Source organism: Alligator mississippiensis, chromosome 7 (assembly GCF_030867095.1).
Source record: "Alligator mississippiensis isolate rAllMis1 chromosome 7, rAllMis1, whole genome shotgun sequence".
Lineage (NCBI taxonomy): Eukaryota > Metazoa > Chordata > Crocodylia > Alligatoridae > Alligator > Alligator mississippiensis.
Genome location: NC_081830.1, coordinates 18,148,654 through 18,168,940, shown reverse-complemented (window position 1 = coordinate 18,168,940; position 20,287 = coordinate 18,148,654). Strand labels below are relative to the sequence as shown.

Here is a 20,287-nt window from a genome sequence, read left to right as displayed (position 1 = left end):
GCAATTGTTCCCTACCCTCCGGAGTGTGCACTTCCCCCCACAATTTAGTATCATCCACAAACTTGGACAGAGTACACTTTGCACCCACATCCAAGTCACCAATGAAGATATTGAAAAGTACAAGTCCAAGGATCAAACCCTGAGGGACCCCGCTGCCCACATCCTTCCAGGTTGACACCAACACGTCCACCACCACTCTCTGGGTGCGACTGCTAAGCCAATTTACCACCCGCCAGACCGTGTAATCATCTGTCACAGCCTCTTAAATTTATTTATGAGAATAGGATGAGATACCGTATCGAAGGCCTTGCTAAAGTCCAAGAAAACAACATCCACTGCTACTCCTGCGTCTAAGCGTTTTGTGACCCTGTCATAAAACGAAACTAGATCGGTCAGGCATGATCTACCTGCTACAACTCCAGGCTGGTTTTCCTGCTGCATTATTTGTCCCGCTGGACTCCCACAAATATGATCCTTCATAATCTTTTTCAAGACCTTTCCAAGGTTGGAGGTGAGACTGACTGGGCTATAATTACTCGGCTCCTCCTTCCCCCCCTTCTTGAAAATAGGCACCACATTGGCCCTTTTCCAGTCCTTCGGGACCTGGCCTGAGTGTTACAAGCGCTCGAACAGCCGTGCCAGTGGTTCTGCTACGACACCGGCCAATTCCTTGAGTACCCTCGGATGCAGCTCATCCAGGCCTGCTGACTCGAACGCATCCAGTCCGTCCAAGTGACGCCGCACCAAGTCAGCGTCGATGGTTGGTGGGCTGGTGTCCCTCTGATGCCAATCTAAGCACCCATTAGGAGACTTGTCTTGAGCCCTGTTCAGGAACACCGAGGCTAAAAACTCATTGAATAGCTCAGCCATGTCCCCCCCTGCCTGTCACTAATTGCTCCTGCTTGTTCAGTAGGGGTTCTATGCTGCCCTGCGCCTTCCTTTTACTCCCTACATACCATTAAGACTTTTTAATTTGTGTTGCCAGCCTCAGCTCTGTACTTGCTTTGGCTTTTCTAACTGCCTCCCTGCAAGTGCGGGCCAAGTAGCTATACTCCTCCTTGGTAGCTTCCCCCTGCTCCCACTGCCTATATGCCTCTTTTTTGTCCTTAGGCTCTCCTGGATTTCCCTGTTTAGCCATGGAAGTTTTTTGGCTCCTTTCCCTCTTTTCCCTCGTACAGGGATAGTCTCCCTCTGTGCCTGAAGGTTTGTTTCCTTTAGGAATGACCACCCTTCCTGGACTCCCATCTCGCCAATACTCCTATGCTGCAGTGCACCATTGACTAAGCTCCTGAGCCCACTGAAGTTAGCCTTCCTAAAGTCAAGCACTTTCACCCTACTAGTTATCTTACCCACCCTATGCCGTATGGTGAAGTCGAATGATTGGTGGCCACTATCCCCAAGGTGACTACGAATCTGCAGCTCCCCTACCAGGTCATCCCTTGTAGCCAACACGAAATCCAGTAAGGCATTGCCCCTAGTGGGATCGTATACCTCCTGCATTAGGTGAAGGTCCTGTACGCAGGTTAAGAACCAATGTGGATGGCTGGATTTGGCTGACTGCTCCTCCCAGCAGTTGTCAGGGTAGTTTAGGTCCCCCATGACAACCATGTCTCTAGACCATACGGCCTCTGAGAGCTGCCTCAACAATTCCAAGTCTAGCTCTTCCTCTTGGTGTGGTGGTCTGTAGTAGACCCATGCTACCAAGTCCCTTTCTCCTTGACCTCCATGTATCCTAATCCACAATGCCTCAACCTTCTCCTCCTCTGATCCCATTTTGATTGGGGTAGATGTATAATGTTCCTTTACATAGAGAGCAAACCCGCCGCCTTTCCCCTCTACTTTGTCCCCTCTGTACAACCTGTAGCCCTCAATGTGTACCGCCCAGTCATGGGCAGGGTCCCACCAGGTTTCCATTAGCCCCACTAAACCAAGTTATTATCTGCAAGCAGCAAAGTGTGCTCTTCCTGCTTGTTCCCCATGCTCCTAGCATTAGTATAGAGGCACTTGAGCCCTTCGAATGGTGCCTTTTGTGCTCCCCCTTCTGATACCCAAAGGGCCCCTTGGTATTTACCTGGGGTGTACTGCTGTATGTCTCGCAGTTTGTAGGTTCTAGACTCTCTCCATCTCCTGCCTCCCCGTCCCCCGTCGTACTTAATTTAAAGCCCAATGTAAGAGGTCAGCCAATGGATGCAATGCCCTAATGCTCCCTGGCCATCCTGACCCTACGACCATCAAACTCCAAGGGTTGCATGGATAGGACGGCTTTACAAATCCATTTAGCTCCAAGCACTGGGATCCCATCCCACATCGTGTACCCTCCAAAGCACTTGGCTGTGCCACGGCCCCTGGGCCTAGCTACAGAGATGAGTACCTTATATCCGCCGATGCGGTGGTCAGGCTTGAACTCCTTGCCGTTCTTCAGCCAGCGCAGCGTGGGGTTGGGTGTCCCACCTGACGGGCACCTGAACTTCACCGTCTTGGCAGCTGGGACTGCATGAAGTTTCTTCTCCATCTTCTCAGGGTATGTCCAGTATGGAGCCACAGCGTCTAGATAGAGATGGGAACTCAGTGTGGGGGCTGGAAGGGGGAACCCCGTGGACACCGCAGTAGGCTACGGGCACTCGGTACTCAGCTGCAGAGGCCGTGCGCAGGGCTTTGGCAGCAGGGGCACATTGAGAGCGGGGTGCCTCCCTACCCCCACCCCATGGTCTGGGCCGAGCTGCAGAATGGAGCTCAGTGGCTGCCAAAGGGTGAACACTGAAATGTCCAGGAAAGGGGGAAAGAGGGACCAAGACAGCCCAAGTGGGAGCTCAGACATGCAAGAGCTGTGGCTGCTCCTCTATAATCTCTCCCCACAGGACCCCTTAGCTGGAGAGTCTCCCAACACCCTCCTGCCCCTACAAGGCAGAGGGGCTGCCCCGGGCCTGGCACGTACGGTTCTCCTTGGTGTTGTCGGCCTCCTTCTCCTCGGAGGAGGAGTCATCGTCGTCATCATCATCCTCCGCCGATGGAAGGGCATCTGGAACGGAAGACACAGGCTCCTGAATTTGACCAGCCCCTGTCCCTGTGTATCTCCTACAGCAGGGACGGCCTGTGTCCCTTCACCCTCCTGCCCTGGCCTGCCCCAGGGGTGAGCTCAGCTGCGAGCCTCCTGTGCCAGCTCCCCTAGGACACCTTACTGAGATGAGGCAGGGACAGGCTGGGACAAGCCCATCCCGGGAGTCTTTGCAGGGCCTGTTCCACCCACCAAAGAGATGCCCAGGGGGCAGCCGGTCTGGGGAAGCCATTCCTCCCCGTCACATGCACAGCAAAGCAGGCAGGTACCTGCTAAGACAAGCCCCTCCAGGGCCCAGAGTGGTCCAGAGGAGCCAAACTCGGGAAGGCAGACAGCTAAGAGCTCCGAATAATACAGCTTCTCATCCCCTCCCCTCTGGGCAGTGCTGGGTAAGGGTGAGACCTGATGCGGAGACTCCTGGAGCGAGAGCTGAGATCCTTCAGGCACGCAGCAACCCCACTGATCAGCAGGGCCATGCCTCCTCTGGGCCCAGGGGAAGGGGTCACGTGGACTGCATAGCCCATCCCCACCCCACCCCTCCATGTCATGCACCACGCTGACAGCGCCCAGCTCACCAGCCATGGGTTTCTGGGCACCCCCAGCCTCTGCTAGGCTTTCTCAGCATGCTTCACAGCTGTTAGGGGCTAGAAGGGACCCTACAGATCATCGGGTCCAGCTTCCCTGCGCTTGGGCATGTCTGAGGCCCTGTTTTCCAACAAGGGCCGTGACAGTGCCTCCACCCTGGCACGGTGACCCTGCAGGGTATGAGAACTACTGGCGTAGATCACTTCAGTTAGCAAAACGCCATGCCAAACCACGGCTATTGCTAGCCTGGATGCAGTCCCAGCCCAGGGAGCTTTAATCACAGGGTGGCCTGGGCTGGGTCAGCCAGACCTCTGGCCACTGGGAGGTCATGACCTTGTCCCTTTCCTGGCTAGGTAAACAAGTGACTGCCTGTGTCCTCCCGCACACGGTGGTACTGGCCAAGCCTGCCAGAAGGGGAGAGCAGGGTGGGTCACAAAGGAACAGGGGCCGAGCTGAAGGCCGAGTCCCCCAGCTGCTGCGCGGGGCGGGGAGCTGAGCTGGCAGCACATCTGAGATGTCCACCATTTGCTTCCAAAATGACCGCTCGCTCCCCCTGCTCCCGCCACTTGCTGACTCTGCTTTGGCAACAGCTGCTTAGGCGCCAGCCGCCCCTCCTCACAACACCGCCCCATTGTTTCAGGGTCAGCTCTCCTGCGGAGGCTGGGTCTCCTGTGATCGCCTCCCGCACGGCTTGTGCCATACGAGGTCTGCACCCCAGGCCCCTGAGGCACCACAGAAGATAGAGCAGAGCAGCCCACGCAATGCACTGCAGGCCCAGAGAGACCCAGCTGGCTTTCCCTGCATGGAGGACAGCCCCCGGGCTGCCTTCTCCTGCGTGGCTGCGATGGCAAGAGTTAAGACAGGCGCATGGGCATGCAACATGTTCTCAGGTCTCCAGAGGTTCTGAGCCCAGTCAGAAGAGACCCCAAGGCAGGCGGAGGTGTCTGTGCTGCTGACCTACCCCTCTTTCCTCCGGGATCCAGCCAGCCCAGCAATGGCTCTGAATTCTTTCACATGCACCTTCCAGCATCCTTTGGCCCTGAGAAACAACCCAGCCAGTGCTGAGGACAGTGGAGGAAAAGGCATCCGCACGGGTAGCTGATTTCATTACCCTTGTGCTCCTCCCGTCACACCACAGGAGGGCTGGCCCCATGGGAGAAGAGGCTGAAGCAACAGATCTGCCCATGGGTTGCTGGGGGAAGGGGGCTGCCCAACTCCTAGAGTGACCACGGCAAGGGATCCAGCCCACTGCTAATGGACAGCTGTGCAGTCTCACGGCAAAGAGAACGCATTAGCTTTTGCTGGCACGCCACGTGGCAGCTGGGGCCGTGGGCTGGTCGTGAGCAGGGGCTGGTGTTGGCTGTACTTCACTTTGAAAACCTTAGGGCCCTTTGACCTGTGCTTCCAGACTCGCTCCGCTCCACCAGAGCGGAGACACCTGCTCCGTATGCATTTGTGCACACACCCAAAGGTGATCTGCACGTCCATTGCACAAACGCATCCACACACAGGCTATCTGCTTCCTGCTCTACAGCCAGACAGCTGGGCTGCATCTTCCCTTGGTGCCCAGCCCCAGGGCTGCTACGAACCTGAGACATTAACGGAGAAGTAGGTGGTCTCACTCCCCGAGGGGCTGTTGGTCATGCAGGCATAGAGCCCAGAGTCCTCGGGCACAGCGTCCCTGACCTCTACCTCCTCCCCGGTGATGCGTGTGCGGTTGCTCTCCAACAGCTGGACTCCGTTGCGCACCCAGTTGATGCTCTGGACGTCATCCCGCAGCCGGCAACGCAACTGGAGGAGGTCGCCTGGGTGAGCCGAATACGACTCCACGTCAATTTTCGCTTTGGGCAGAACTGGAAGAGTTAGGAGAGAGAGAGAGAAATAGAGACAGAAGGGAACCATGCTGCGCAGGGGCCTTTATGGGGGTTGGTAGCGAGGGTCCGTGCCCAGCCAGCAATGGGCTGCGGCCAGTCAATCCAGCTGCGGTGCCAGGCATTGCATGAGGGCTGTGGCAGGCCTGAGCTGGAGAGGACAGGGTGCTGAGGAGCATTCAGCCTCTTTGCTAATCTCACCTACCTGTTAGCTTGACAAGCGCAACAGCTGGCAGGCTGGGCAGGCAGCCCGCAGAGCAAGGTGATGGGGGCCGCAGAAGGGAAGAAGAGGCAGAGGTTAAAAGCAATGGCACCAAGATTAGAGCATTTCACTTCCATTTCATAACCCAGACATTTGCAAATAGTCCAGGCTCGGCATGCGCCCTTTGACCTGTCCCCAAGCACACGCAGCGCTGCTGCTGCTGCTGCGGGGGAGATTGGTGACAGCCAGTGTTTTCAAAGGCAGGCAGGACATTTGGAGGCCCAAGCTTAGGCACCTCATGTCAGATGGTTGGGGCTGGAGCTGTCCTGAACAGCAGCCCTCCTTGAGGGGACTCTAGCTGGGTGCCCTGAATTACAGGCCACCTGAAAGCCTTGCCTTGTGCATGTCTCCGTCCCGCTATCCAGCAGCTGAGAATCCCCCACCCACCTCACAGGCCACATGCAGAGGCTACGCTGGGACTGGTCTCCCCTCGCTTGCATTCCTGCAAAGCTGGGAGCAGGCAGGCAGCGAAGCAGGCCAGGGCTCATGCCGCCTGATCATCACTTTGGTTAGAGCACGTGGGGAGGGGGGTGTCAGTTAAGGGGGCTGCGTACAGACAGAAGCTGGAGGGGTGAATGCTTTTGCAGTAGAACGGCTGGGAAAGGTCAGCTCAGGGGAGCCTCCAGTGCAACAGGTGCCGGTCAGGGTACTCCACGTGCCCAGCTCTATTAGGACGGGAGGGCTGCAGCTGCCGTCCAGCGCAGCATCTGCTGGAGCAGCACAAAGGTTCTTTCTCTTCGTTCCCAGACTCTCCTCCTCTATTTGATCTATCCGCTCCCCACTACAGGAGCTCCCATCTGAGCACTCGTGGGGCGAAAGGATGGGCCTTGAGGACGGTGTCCCACACCCTCTTTCCAGCGAGGCCGTGGCTCAGAGATCTCTCTCCAGGTCCGTGTGCAGCATTCCCGGGCATGAGAGCCCACGGGGACCTCCAGCTTCGGAGCAGCCACCTCCTAGCTCCAGGGAAGCTTCGATGCTGCTCAAGATGGATCCAGTGTAGAAGCAGCACCTGAGGCTGCCTGAACGTCATTTGAGAGCAGTGCTACCAAGCACCAGAGGCAGCGTGGAGACCTGCTAGCTCCTGCTCCCTGGCCCCGAGCACCAGAAGCCAGGAGCAGACCAGACAGGGGAGACTTCGCTTTTAGAGCCTCGTTCCTCCCAGGTGCTGCAGCTCTGCGTTGGACTCCCAAAAGGCAGAGCTTTCTCTCTGGCGAGACTCCGTGCATATTTGTTTAAGGCGGTGTAGCTCCAGGACATGGGAGTGGAAAGGCTGCAAGGGGAGACCACGCAGGCAGGGGCAGAACCTGGCCGTGTCAGGAAGAGCTGCACCCTTTGTCACTGGGGAGCTCGGCCTGGGACTCCAGTAAGCTGGTTGCAGTCCTGTAGTCAGCCTCTGAATGGCTGAGGATGACCCTGCCAACACCCCAGCATTGGTCCTGCTGCCACCTGCCTGCTGGGCCTTCAGGTCCCTTCACTGGGCAATACTGAACCTACGAGCAAGACCTCCACCTGGCTGTATCAGGCTCCCTGCAGCCCCCGCAAGTTTCCAAGAAGATATTGTAACAGCGTGTGCACCCATCACACACGCAATAGCTGTTTGGCTGTACTATTAGCAATGCACAGTCGTGCCCTCACTCCCCCCGGCACCAGTTCAGCAGGGGCATCGGTGCGGGCCCCATCTCTCATCTCAGTCCCACACTTAGCAAGCCGCCTTCCCCTGCGCTCCCCGACAGCCAGCTATGCATAGAGCTGGCAGGCTTGGCCCATGCTGTAGGCAAGCGGCATGCTACAGGTGACTTATCAGCTCCAAGCCCCTGGAGCCCCCAGGAAGGAAGCCAAATGCTGCAGATATCAGACCCAAAGCCTGGGAAATCTGAATCTGGCAGTGCAGCAATCACAGGACAGCAAAGAAAAATGTTCACTTGCCACAGAGAGCTCAGAGAAACCCACAACCCTTGTTCCCACCACATCACTACTCAGGGGCTCTTGCAACCCTGCCACTACCACCAGCCACCAGCTTGCAACCCTGCCGCTACCTTGTTCGAGCACTGTGGCCCAGCCTGGCCAACTCCTATCCAAGCAGTTGCGACCGCTTCACTCTCTTCCAGGTTTCTCAGATCAGCACAAAGGGCCGTCTGCCTGCTCTCCCCAGGAGACGGTAGTCCAGGCGGAGGCAGGAGAGTCTTTTGGGTAGAGGGTGAGTGACAGCAGTCACAGCACATACCTACAGGCTTCACCTGGGGGACAAGCAGGCTTCCTTCCAGGGACAGAGACCCTGAGGAGGAGAGGATCAAACCCAATGTGAGTGCAAGGTAAAAAAGCAGCCGCTAGCCTAACTCCTACTGACCATGTGCTCTGTGCTAGAGGAGTTCAAAAAGGGAGGTGGATGGAAAATCACAATCCACTCAAGCCAAGGACTCCAGCAGAGAGGATCTGGAAACGTTTAAGCATCAGCTGAGCCGGTACATGCACACGCATGCGCATGCACACATGTGCATCTCCACTATGTGTGCGTCTCCACTGCTGTCCTGTGGAAGCTGAATTGGAAAGGAAGACGCCCACTCAAATACCACAACTGCCCAGTGTTACAGGGCAGGGAGGGGTCTTGCAGGCGTCCACACCCGCTTCCAGGACTCGGATTGCACCCGGGGGTGCGTGGAGCTTGCCACCCACTGGCCACTCCCATGTTCTGATAGGTGGAGGATTCATCATAGGAGAGGCAGCATGGCCTAGTGGCTCTGGCAGGGCCCCTGGAGCACAATTGCCTTTTGGGGGCCCTGTGTCAACGTTTGGGGACATCCATGCCCCAGCAGCCTTGAGACTGCTCCAGACTGTTTCACCTCGTTGCATTATAGTCGGGGCCCTGAACTGCCCCACTTACACTGCCCTGACACCAGCCCACATGGCTACAACCTCAAAGCCTTCTGTCCTGCTCCCAGCTCTCCCGCCACAGTTTGAACCTGCCTGCACACACTCCCGAACCAGCTTAGCTAAATCAATGCACGCCCCAGAGCAATACATGCAGATTTGCTCAGAACTGGCTATGCTGGTTTAAGGGTCCATACAGAAAGCTGCACTAGCTGAACCCAGGCCTAATTAATTAACTAGATGATATGCATGAGGAAGTTGCACATGTTTAACCAAACTTAAGCCTCTGGTGCTATATAGCTTTACTGGTGCAACTCTTTCTCTGGACAATGATTTTGATTTAGCTTTAACTGGCTCCTAGTAAACTTCGGTTAGGCCTAGATAAGAACATTGACAAGGAACATGTGCGCTGGTCTGGATGAATGGGTTTACAATGATACCTTTAATTAAACTAGAGCAATTTGGTGTGTACAGACCCTAATTCATCTGGTCTGTTTTAGGGCAGAGCCTGTCACCACATTCATGTACAGCACTTTGAACAGTAAGGCCCCGATCTTCTCAGCTGGGGCCATTTTGGCTCCACTGTGATGCTTTATAGCAGGGGTGGGCAAAATGTGGCCCGTGGGCCAAATATAGCCTGCCAGGCCTTTCTACACAGCCCACGAGGCCCCTAAAAAATTTAGAAAATTAATACTTATCTGCCCCTGGCTGCCTGTCACATGGCCCTCAATGGGTTTGCCAAAACTCAGTAAGCGGCCCTCTGCCCAAAATAATTGCCCGTCCCTGCTCTGTAGGGTTACCAACCCTCCAGGATCACCCTGGAGTCTCCAGGAATTGGATATAACTCTGCAGGAGACTGATGAGAGTCACCGGGGAGATGAAATGATAGGGCAGTCATTAAAATAAATATTAAATGTTGAATCTGATTTATACAGCAGTCCGGTGGTTTTTTTTAAATAGTCACATGTGTTTGCCTTCCTGATGTAAAGTCTATGCAACGTAATCCATAACTGATATACGCAACCACGCGGGCATGTTCGTGTTGTGTCGCGGGCACGGTGGCGTTCCAGAAACCTCCCAGAATAGATGCAAACGCAGTTGGCAACCCTAGATGCTAATAATATTTTGCTATTAAGAAAATGTTTGCGTGGGGGATTTTGTTGAGGCATTCCTTTATTTCTGGCCTGCACGGGCTGTTTTGGAAAACAACTGAAGAACAGCCCAAATGATTCCACGATTTTTATTTTTTTTTAAATCCTTAAGCAAAAAGTGGCATTTGGGGCACATTTCCCCGTTCTACTGCAGTGCTGTAAATGCCAAACTCAAGGACAGGGTGTGTTGGTGCTTTATCCGTTTATCCCTAACACAAGGTTTTTTAACATGGGAGTTCTAGCCTGACAGCAACCCTCTAAGTGATTAGGGAAACCAGTCTTGTTTTTCCAAGTTTTGCTTCCTTTGGTCTCTTACAGCCTCATAAAATATGCATTCTCCGTAGCTTTGTATTTCAAATGATTAGTCACAGGCACCTTGCAGGACAGAGACAATACAGTTGGGATTTCCCACACCTCTCCATACTCCGGCCCCAGAGGACTCAGCAACATTGTGCTCTTTTATTTCTGCCCCGATCTCCTTTCCAAAATGGAGCAAGATTGATATAAGAAACAGAGCAAACTGAAGGAACAATACTCTATGCCAAGCTACCACAGGACCCCCATCTGTCTAGTTATCTCCTTCACTCCTAAATTGTTATAATCTGTTCCCCGAGGGTGAACTGAGCAGGGCAGTTTCACTCCTGCCCATCTCATGCAGACTGTCTCTTAGACAGGAGAATAATTGGCAGTGGCCTGTGGTCTGATTTTCAGAGCTGCCAAGAGCACACCTCCTTCTCCGGTGCCAAGGAAGAGCTGTGAGTACTCAGCCCTCCTGGAGCCAACCCTGACGGCTGTGCTTTTGTAACCCCCTTGCTGCTGCTGCTCCTTATAGAGTCAGGTTTTGGGTCGCTTTATGCATGTCCATTCAACTGAGCCCTGTGCCTGCCATTTGCATAGAGATGAGAGGGAGTTGGGGTTAGTTCTTGAAGCTCATAGACTTTTCCAACGTTGCCAACTGCAGTTATGTGCGGTCATCTAGTTGTGTGTCTGCTGGGAGGTTCAAAGCAGGTATCGCTGGACACTTCACGTTCCCAGCTCCTTTCGGAGATGTCCTCTTCAAGAAAGCAGTGGGCCAGCACGAGTCGACCTCTAGCTAGGAAGAAGGTGTTCCGGGCCAAGAGAACATAAGTGGTCCAAGTCACTGCATGGTTTTGCTGGCTCGGGGAAGGGAGAGAGTTCACCAGCCATGGCATTAGCCTGGGGAAAGCTGCCGGCAATTCCACGAGGCACCGTGTCTCCAAGCACAGTGCCTCGGTACTGCTCAGCTGGCCCTGCAGGACCGGCACCGAGACGCTTTGTGCGGGGAGAAACAAGTCTCTGGAGAGAGCAGAACTTGGAGACAGTGGGTCTGCTGCGCCTGACTCCAGAGCTGTGCGGGCAGCATCCCACAAGCACAGGCACGGTATGAACACACGTGAGTAGGGTGCTGGTGAGAGCACCTCTCGCTAGGCTGGGCTCCTATGGAGGCTTTGCATTTCACAGGCTGCTTTTCGATTTATACATTCTTGTCTTCCCTTGCTCGGAGCAGCTCTGCAACTGGGAAGGGGGGCTGCATGAGGAGCCTGGCCAGATCTTATTTCAAAGTCAATAAAGCCCCTCCTCCATCACCTTAAAGTCAAAGGCTGTTTTACATTAACTACTGAAGAGGCGTGGGTGCAGAGGCAGGACGTGATGGACAGGGCTTCTCTCTGAGCCAGGGATGATGAGGGAGGGGAGTCAGAGGCCAGGGCAGGATGCTGCCCTTTGCTAACCCAGAGCACATCTCCAGCACTTAGGAGGGAGGCTGACAACAAGGCATGGTGGGAACCCGCAGAAAATGAATTCACAGGCTAATGAGCATGTCCAGGTTAACTCACCCCATGGGAAGCAGAGGAGCTGGGACAGAGCCTCAGGACCAATATAATCCCCTGAGGTCAGGCCACTCCATTGAAGGCATAGGAGGAAGGAGAACTCTGTCACCAAAGCGGCTTCATATTCTCATCCCTCACCCACTGGTAGCCTCCTCCCCGGAAACACAGTATTACAGCCCCAATAGAGGGGCGCAGGGCATTTGGATGTGCCCTGGGCACGCAGCCAACTGCACACGCCGATCTCTGCAGGGGCAGATCTGCCTTTAAACTAGGGGTGGGGGGGAATGACTGGTTTGCAAAGCACCAGGCTGAGCTGCCTGCACGTCCCAGCTGAAAGGAGGCCCCTGGCTCACAGAGGGCAGCCCCTCGAACCCGGCATGCTGTGCGAGGAGGTCACATGCAAGAACCCTTGTGCCGCGCTCCAGCGTGATTCAAGGAGTGCAGGTCAGAGGACCTGGACAGGACTCCGTGGGGCAGATGGGCAAAAAGGGGGAAGCAGATTTCCTGGGGCTCCCCTGCAGCCAGCTGCCAGATCAGCTCTGGTTATGTGAGCATCAACATGCCTGGAGCTCTGACTAGGAGCCACCCTGTAAAGACACTGCGTGTGCCCTCAGCTCCCCAGACCAGGTACTTTGCTGGTTCCTCCCCCAGAGCCATCCGAGCCCCCTGTCCCTTCCCTGGGGACCAGCCAGTGACATGAGCTGTGCTGCTGGCTTGCCCTGGGTGCATGTTAATTAAGGTGAGCTCCTGAAATGGCTTTCAGAAATACTCCTGCTCTGTAACCTAACAAGCCCACAGGTGTGGCCCGTGGCACTGGGGGTAGAGCCAGAGGGCTGCGAGCCAGTGCCACGGCCTGCTCAGGTTGTTTTCCAGCAGCCCCCTCTGTCAAGGGTGCAACAAGCCTCATAAACTCCCAGCTGCTCTCCCCAGACCTTAGTCTTTCCTCCTATTGTGCAGGAGGTGCTGAAAATGTGATGTGGGCCCTTCCCAGCAAGGCTGAAAGGTTCTCGAGGAATTGTGCACTCACATGCTAATGCCCCAGGGAGAAGGCCACTAAAAGCAACCTGCAGGTTTTAGGGAGACGTAGGAGCAGGGAGACGCACAGGGTGCTGCAGGGTGCAGACCCAGCTGTTTTCGGGGAAAGGGCCAGGGGTGGGGACCAAATGAGATACTGGGAGGCCTGGAGCCATGGCAGAGCAGCTGAATTAACAGTGCCGCTGTGAAATGCCAGTCGGAGGATCCCCCACCCTGCCCCTTTCCATTCACTAGGGCACTCTCAGCTGGGCAGCCCAGCACATATGTTCAGAGGTGCTCCTATCTGCCCGGGCTTATTTGTTGGAAGCAACTCATTTACAAGCAAGCCCCGAGTCCTTGGAGTCTAGGGACCTCCCCTGGGGCACTTGCAGAGCGCTAATGCCCCTTGGGGAAAGAAACATGTCCTTGAAGCCAAACACACAGTCTCGAGAACATCAGCTTGGGTTACCACATCCCTTTCTAGTCTCCCACGCCCAGCAAGGATAGTCTGGGTCTTCAGGGTCAGATGGGAAGCAGCTATGGAGCTGGAGGCACGGGCAGCTCGCTAGGTGGGTCAGAAAAATCCATGCTGCTCCTAAGTGCCTGGTAGCACCCGTGTTCAGAGGAGGCGCAAAGCCAGGCGCCTGAAGGCTGAGGGAGCTTTCTGCCACAGCAGGGAGTCTCTTCTGGCCACCTCCCTAGGTAAGTAAATTCGTCCTCCCTAAATCCCCTACCAAGCACCAGAGGCAGTGCCCGCTTTGGGTGCTGCAGTGTTACCGTGCCCCAAGAGGTGGCTGCTGTATTATGTCCTGCGATGGTTTGGGTCATCCTCCCAGCTCCGGGGCTTGAGCGATTTCTACAGTGATGGGAGGCTCTCCGAGTCTGAGAGCATTACCCCCCAACCCACGCGTGGGCCCTGGCTGTGCAAGTCCGCCCAGGCGGCACCGCCTGAACCGCTGTCTGCAGAAAGCTCTGCGTTGTGCCCAAGGCAAACCCCAGACAACAGGCTCAGGAGTGAGCGAGCCTCCATGTGCCATGCGCGCCAGGGTCAGGGGCACCGTTAGCCTAATTCCAGGGCTTGAAAGCTAGTTTTCAGGGAAGGCTGCATACTCTCAAGTGGACTGTAGCTAGAGAAGGCCCAAAGCAGCTGGGTGCTGGGCTCCAGTGCTCTCTCCTTAATGCAAAATTCATTTTAAAAACAACTCCAAGTCTGAGGGTGTAACTTGAGCTTCCCGGCCTGTTGGCTGTGGGGGAGAGCTCCAGCTCAGGGCCCAGGCTGGGGCTAGGGAGCGTTTGCAGCCTAGGGGGGAAACCTGCAAGCCAGGCTGGAGCAGGGGCAGTTGTGGCCCGGGCGGAGGAAGGGCACGTGCTTTGAAACAAGCCCAAGAGTCCAAGCGGGATGTTGCGGCCCTGCCCTGCGCAGCCGGTTTATGGCCCGAGTCCCAGCTTTGAAATGGAAGCGAACCCCGGAGTTTCGCCCGGCGAGTTGGAGCCAGATGGTGAACGTCACTCGGTTCATATAACTGCCACCAGCTTGCCGAGCACTGCCCATGGGCAAGGGGAAGAGCTGCTCTCCCACCCCTGCCCAGCCAGCCTCAAAGACAGAGGAGTGAGCTCCCGGCACCTGGAGCCGTGGGAGACACATGGCAGGAGAGCGCAGGGAAAGGCGCAGCGCAGATTAACCTTTGGCCCTCCAGCATTCAGCCCGGCTCTCCATGCGCCCTCGGGGTTTCTCTCTCTCTCTCTTTTTTTTTGGAAGGGTTTTGCATGCAAATGGGCCCGGTGCCAGACCCGGCCATCGGAATGGAGAAATCCTGCATTCAGCCGGCCACAAAACGCCGCAAACTGCTGTGTTTGCCAGACTGATTGCAATAAAGCAGCCAACAAAGAGATGCAGGGAACAATAAAGAGCTGAATGGCTTAGATCAGCAGGTCCTCTCGCCCGTTGCTGTGGCAACCCCACCAGGGCTTAACTAAAGGTATTTCCTGAAGAAAAAGCGCGCACACATGCCCAACAGCTCTGCTAATCCCAACAGGAAGCGCTTACCGGGCATGTGGGGATTGGCTTCTTTCTTATTTAAAAAGTTTCTCTCTCTCCTTCTTTCCCCCCCTTCCCGGCCTTTCTTCCCTTCAGCCTGCCTCTGCGTGCTGGGCTGGGGGGCCCTCCCCGCTCACAACACCCCCCTGCCCGCCTCCCCGCTATAGATGCACATGGCGAACTGGCTGCACTGCTGCAGCAGGGGAAGGGGGTCCCGATCATCCCCCCCTCCACGCTCTCTGGGCGTTGCTCAGCCTGGTGGGCATTGCCCCCTGTCCCAGCCCAGCTTCAGGGGGCTATTGTGTGCCCAAGCAGGCCAGACAGCTGGGGGAGATCATGGAGGCTCAGGTTCACCTCAGAAATCCAGAGCCCCCCGTGGCTAAGAAGCTCGGGGAGGGATGCCCAGGCCCTGCTGAGACCTTACAAACCCGTCCTGCTCAGGACCACAAAGGCAAAAGCCACAGCCCCAAGGGAAACGGATGTGGCACTTGCAAATAGGGGCACTTTACATAGCAAACAGCCCCGAGGAGGCTCACGGCACACCTGGAGAGGCTTGGGGATGCTCCGGAGCAGGGGTCAGCAGTGCCGAAAACACCCGCAACCTTGGTTGAGCCTTGTTGTGGCTGTGCAGCCTGGGCCCCTTCCCTGCCATGCGGGTGAGAAGCAAAAAGCCTTCACGTGCCACACTCTGGCACAAGTGTCGGGGGTTGCCAACCCCTGGCTCTGTCGGGTGGAGGCTGCCTCCTGCATGAAAGGGCTGTGCCGTGGGCATGTTGTATCCCAGGGCAAGTTTGCTGTGTACACCCTTCACAAGGGCGCAAGGGGGCAAGGGTGCTGCTCCCTGCCTCCTCACCCAGCTGGATCCAGACATCCTTTGCACTCCCAGCTCAGGGGACATCCCAGCTGCTCTCCAAAGGGGTCTTGTGTCCTGCAGGCCACTGGCAACAATGGCTTCACTCCAGTCTTGCCAGGAGGCTGTGCGCTTGCATGGACAGAAAGCCAGGCTCCTGGCACTGCTGCACCAGAGACCACCGGGGAGATCCTGCCCATCCATGCTCCACTGGGGGAAGGCAGCTGCTGCCCACCTTCCTCCACAGCCCCTAGCTAATCAGTCACTCAGGCCCGTGGCAGGAGGAGGAGAGCCAGGGACATGGGGTTATGCAGATGCCAAGCAACCTCAAAACCAGGTGAAGCCTCTGCAAACCAGAGGCCCGCTCCTGGCTGAACAAGGACAGAAGCCAGGAGAAGCAGACCAAGAGGGAGCTGCAGGGCGAAGGGAGTAGCAGATGCCCTCCATGCCATTCTGCTTCCCTTCCTAACACAGGTGGCTCGGTCCACAGGACAGCACCATGGAGAACCGGGAGTTAGGACGCCCTCCTGGGAGCAGAGGGACGCACTGCCATTTGCTGTTGCAATTGCAATGATTTAAAGCGGACTTGCAGAGAGCAGGTGCTGCTTGGTCCATGCCACACAGCAGGGATCTCCCTTGCCTCTGACTCATGGCTCACTGGCTCTGGGGCAGCCAGGAGCTGGAGTACTGACTCACAGCCGCAGACGCCCTGCTGTAGTTGGAAAGGGAGGGCTGGGGCCCGGCAAGCTCCCTGGAAGGGGTCCAGACCCAAACAGCTTGTGCTCCATGTTCCCAGCTCCTTGAGAGGCCCCTTGCTTGCTCCCTTCCCTGCAAGCCCTCTCCTGCATGACAGCAATTCCCTTGTGCCCATCCAAGGGAGATGGGCACAGTGCCCCATTCGCAGAGCCTGGTTTGCGCTGCCTCGAGTCCCAGTGCGGGGGTCTTGCTGAAGCCTCACTGCTGTTGCTCTAAACATGATCCCTCGGCCCCTCTCCCCCTGACCCCACCTGGGGAATTGCAAGTTGTAAAAACAGTGCCCCAGCTGCTAAGTCTGACCTCTGACCCCTGGGCATGACTGTGTGATAATGGCTCCCCCACACTCTCCTTCCCCTGGAGCTCAGCCATTAATCACAGGCCCAGACACAAACCGCAGCTCGCTGCATCCTGCCTGCATGGCCTCGGGAGCTCCTCAGGCCATGCTCTGCTGGCCGCACCATCAGGCCTGGGGGAATCTGTGCTGCTCCTCCAGCCAAGATACTGCATGAGGGACAGCTGGTCTCCATCCTGGCTCTTGTCTGGGGCATCTCCATGCAAGGTGCTGGTCCCTGAAGGCACCCTGAGGGGCAGCAATGCACCCAGCTGCTGCAGAAGCTGGTGCCAATGGCCTCGGGAGCCCTGCATGGTCAGATTGGTGACCCAGAGGGAGAACAAGCCCCCAGCACCTCTGGGCAAGCATCAGAGGGAGGTGCTGAGGCCCAGGACTTCACCTCTCTCTCACCCTGGGCAGGCATGCAGGGTGATGCAGGGTTGCAAGCAAACAGGGCCCCTGGCCATGCTCAGCCCCTGCCTACAGCCTTCCCTGTGCACCCTGCCACCCCTAGCTGGCTGAGAGAGAGGCGGAGGAGTGAAGCCCCAGACCATCAGGCAAAGGCAAGGCCAGGGTGCTGGAGCTCCCCAGAGGCAGTGGGTGGCTCATGGCTACAGCCCTGTGCTGGGACTTGGGGCTGGGGTTCAGGTCTCGGCGCTCACCCCTCCATCCTGTAAAGCTGGGACAGGAATCCTTTCTCTGCCTGCGCCGCTTTCCAGAGCAAGGACAGGTCCATACTAGGCTGAACAATGAATGTTCACGCCCGGTGCTTCCGAATCACGCGGTGCCCAATGCCACGGAAATCTGGGCACTTCGGTAGGTGTCTTAGATGGACTTTAAACACACAGACCAGCCAGGCCACGGGGCCAGGGAAATGGCTGAGGCGGGAGCACACACCAGGGAGGACAATGGCACGTAGGAGAAACCCTCCCCTCTGTGAGTTGTGCAGGTTCCCATTGAACTGCAAACAAAGGATGGCTTTGTGAGGGAGACAAGCCGTCTTGGCTCTCCCTGTGTACAAGACACTTTACCACCTCCAAACTCAGGCAGCTCTAAAGTGCAGTAAATGCCCATCAATGCTGTATTTGCTGCAGATTTGCCAGTGAGAGGAGAGAGCCAGGACAAAGGCACGATTTCTGCCCACCTGGCCCTGTGCAGGGAGAGGAGATGGATATACTCCCAGGCGAGCACTGAGGGCTGCTCAGTCTGGGGACAAGCAACTGAGATGCCTCCACAACAGGAGCATGCCAAAAACCCAGTGCAGGGAAGCCACTGCTGGTCCACGCGCGGTTGCTCACGCTCTCCAGACTGCAGCGGCTGAGGCCGTAAAACACTGCACCGCCATGCTGAAACACGGGCAACACCACGGTGCCTGCCGACTGCCCAATCTCCATTAGCAACCAGCACACGCCAGCTGCTGCGGCAGACTTGCCAAATTGCAGCCTCTCCCAGGCTCCGGGCGGGCTGCACTTGCGGCTGCCCAGGCTAGAGGCTAGGGAGTTGGCAGCCCTGCAAAGCACCTGTGGGCACAGGAAGGAAATGGGAAAAGCAGCTCCTGGCCCCACATGGCTCCTCCTGTAGCTTGGGCAGCAATTTCAGGGAAAACACACAAAAAGGGAGGATGGTGTGGTCCGCAGTTCTTCCTGCCGGGGTGCTGGGAGCCTTTCCAGTCCCACCGCTGCTGGGGTGGAGCAGCAGCGATGGTGAGAACACGCCCAACCGAAGGCACTTGGCAAATGCTTTTGAGTAAGCCCAGCTCCTCGGGGATGCAGGCAGGATTCAACCCAGCTCCACCCCGTGTAGCAAGCCAGGGCCCAAACGGAGAGCAGAACCCAGGGTCCCTGGGGCTTGGCTTTTAAACAGGTGCCTAAGTCCCTCTGTTGGCATCTGAATGCATGGCCAGGTTATCCAGGGGACTAAGCAGCTCCTGCTATAGCCTCATCGACCTCTGTGCTTCATCCCCATCACTCAGACATACATCCTACCCCGCAGCGTCCCTTTGTCTGAATGTGCTTCACTGATCAGACCCCAGCAATGAAAGCAAAGACCCTGCAGGTGACCCTGAAAAGGGCTGGCTTTCCCTGTGCTCACCCTGGCAGAGACAGGAACCAACATTTTATCTGCAAGCGGGAAGTGAAACATGTCGAGATGCAGATTTTGTTGTCCCCCATCCAGCTGGGCATTTTAGGGTCTTTCCGTTGCAGCGGCTGGGCCTGGCTAGACACAGCTGCTTCTACTTCCCAGGGTGCTGGCTGTACCCAGGTTGGATGGAGACAATCTCCGCAGCCTCCTAGCAGAAGCCAGGCTCCAGGGCTTTGTACGTGGCTGTGTCAGTGAGAGGGCGACCGTGGTGCAGCCTGGGGCTGAGAAGGCTTTTGAAAGTGCTATCAGCCCTTGAGTAAGCCCAGCTCCTCTCCCTGGGCCACTGGCTACAGCAAACCCACAGCTCAACAGTTTCTTCCAAAGCCGTGCAGGGAGCAGGGGGGCCTGGGGAGGAGGAGGGAGCTTTCCTGGAATCCTCATTAAACTTTCAAAGGCTCAAGAGCCCCGTGGCCTCCCGCCTTGCCCTGCCCCCACTGCAGGCTGTTAGTGTGGCATCCCTTCACTGCAGACACATGGAGGGAAACTGCAACTAGCCTGGGCCCAGGAGGGTGACAAATAAACCGCCAGGTCTGAACATTAACATGGTCATCCATATGCAATGGCTGGTCCAAGGGCAAAGACAGGACAGTCACCCTGAGCCCAGCACATGCGCTGTGCCCGTGCCTCATCCGGCCCGTGGCTGGGTCTGAGAATGCCCAGTGGACAGGCTCTAAGAAGTGTGAACAGCAGCTTCTCATACAGCCCCGTTCACGACACTGCTGGGCCTTGCTGTGTGATGGCAAAGGTGGCCTCCAGCTGCAGGTCCAGCTTCCTGCATGCAGCAGGCAGCCCGGGAATAGTGTCTCACTCTGCCGTGCTCCAGAGCTCCTGCCCCGGGACAGACGAGAGCCAAACCAGTCTGTGTGCCAGTGCCAAAAACCCACTCGCATCTGGGATCCTTGAAGGAGACAAAGGGGAGGGGGCACTGGAGCTCAGTGTGAGGATCCCCACCATAGGCAACGCATAGGGAGGGCACCGGGGGGGGGGGCACATGCCCCCCCTGAGATTGCCCATGGGCGGTCGCCACTCACCCCCACTTGCCACTGACACAGCCGGCAGTGTCTGTGGGCGGTCCCCACTCGCCACTGGCCACCTTCCCCTGCTGCTGACACTGCTGCCAGCGGCTGCGGGCAGCCCCCGCTCGCCACCAAGGTGCCCCCCCAGTCTCAGGAGGCACTAGTCGTTCATGATCCCCACACTTGGGACTGGCATGCAGCTTGCTTGCAAGGAGACCAGCCTGAAAGCTCCAGCACAGCTGAGCACCGCCTTTCCAGCACAACACTGTTGCCACCAGCCCCACTGCCCATTGCACCCCGTACCCCACCTCCAGCCATCAGCCACAAACAAGCCAATCACTAATCCACAGTCCATACCGCAGAGACATGTCAGCGCTGGGGCCTGCGCTGGACAATCAGAGCCCGTTTTGTCTGGCGTCCAGCAGATGCCAATCCCACAGTACCCTGGGGTTTGGGTGGGAGGCAGAGGAGGGGGGAGAGTAAGCCTTAACTAGAAAA

At 56.8% G+C, this 20,287-nt stretch overlaps 1 protein-coding gene across 10 annotated transcripts in view; it reads right to left on the bottom strand.

The window, feature by feature from the left end:
* FGFR1 (fibroblast growth factor receptor 1) overlaps nucleotides 1-20,287 on the bottom strand; it is a 55,295-nt gene that overhangs the window by 22,797 nt on the left and 12,211 nt on the right. For 6 of the 10 annotated variants that reach the window (XM_059730663.1, XM_059730664.1, XM_019491438.2 and 3 more), the window contains 3 exons: nucleotides 5,230-5,493; nucleotides 2,936-3,019; nucleotides 2,372-2,547 (listed from right to left, as the gene is read on the bottom strand). In XM_059730663.1, the coding sequence (XP_059586646.1) occupies nucleotides 2,372-2,547; nucleotides 2,936-3,019; nucleotides 5,230-5,493 (524 nt within the window). The remainder of the gene's footprint in view (nucleotides 1-2,371; nucleotides 2,548-2,935; nucleotides 3,020-5,229; nucleotides 5,494-20,287) is intronic. The other 4 variants (XM_059730662.1, XM_019491437.2, XM_059730665.1 and 1 more) reach the window with 1 other exon arrangement.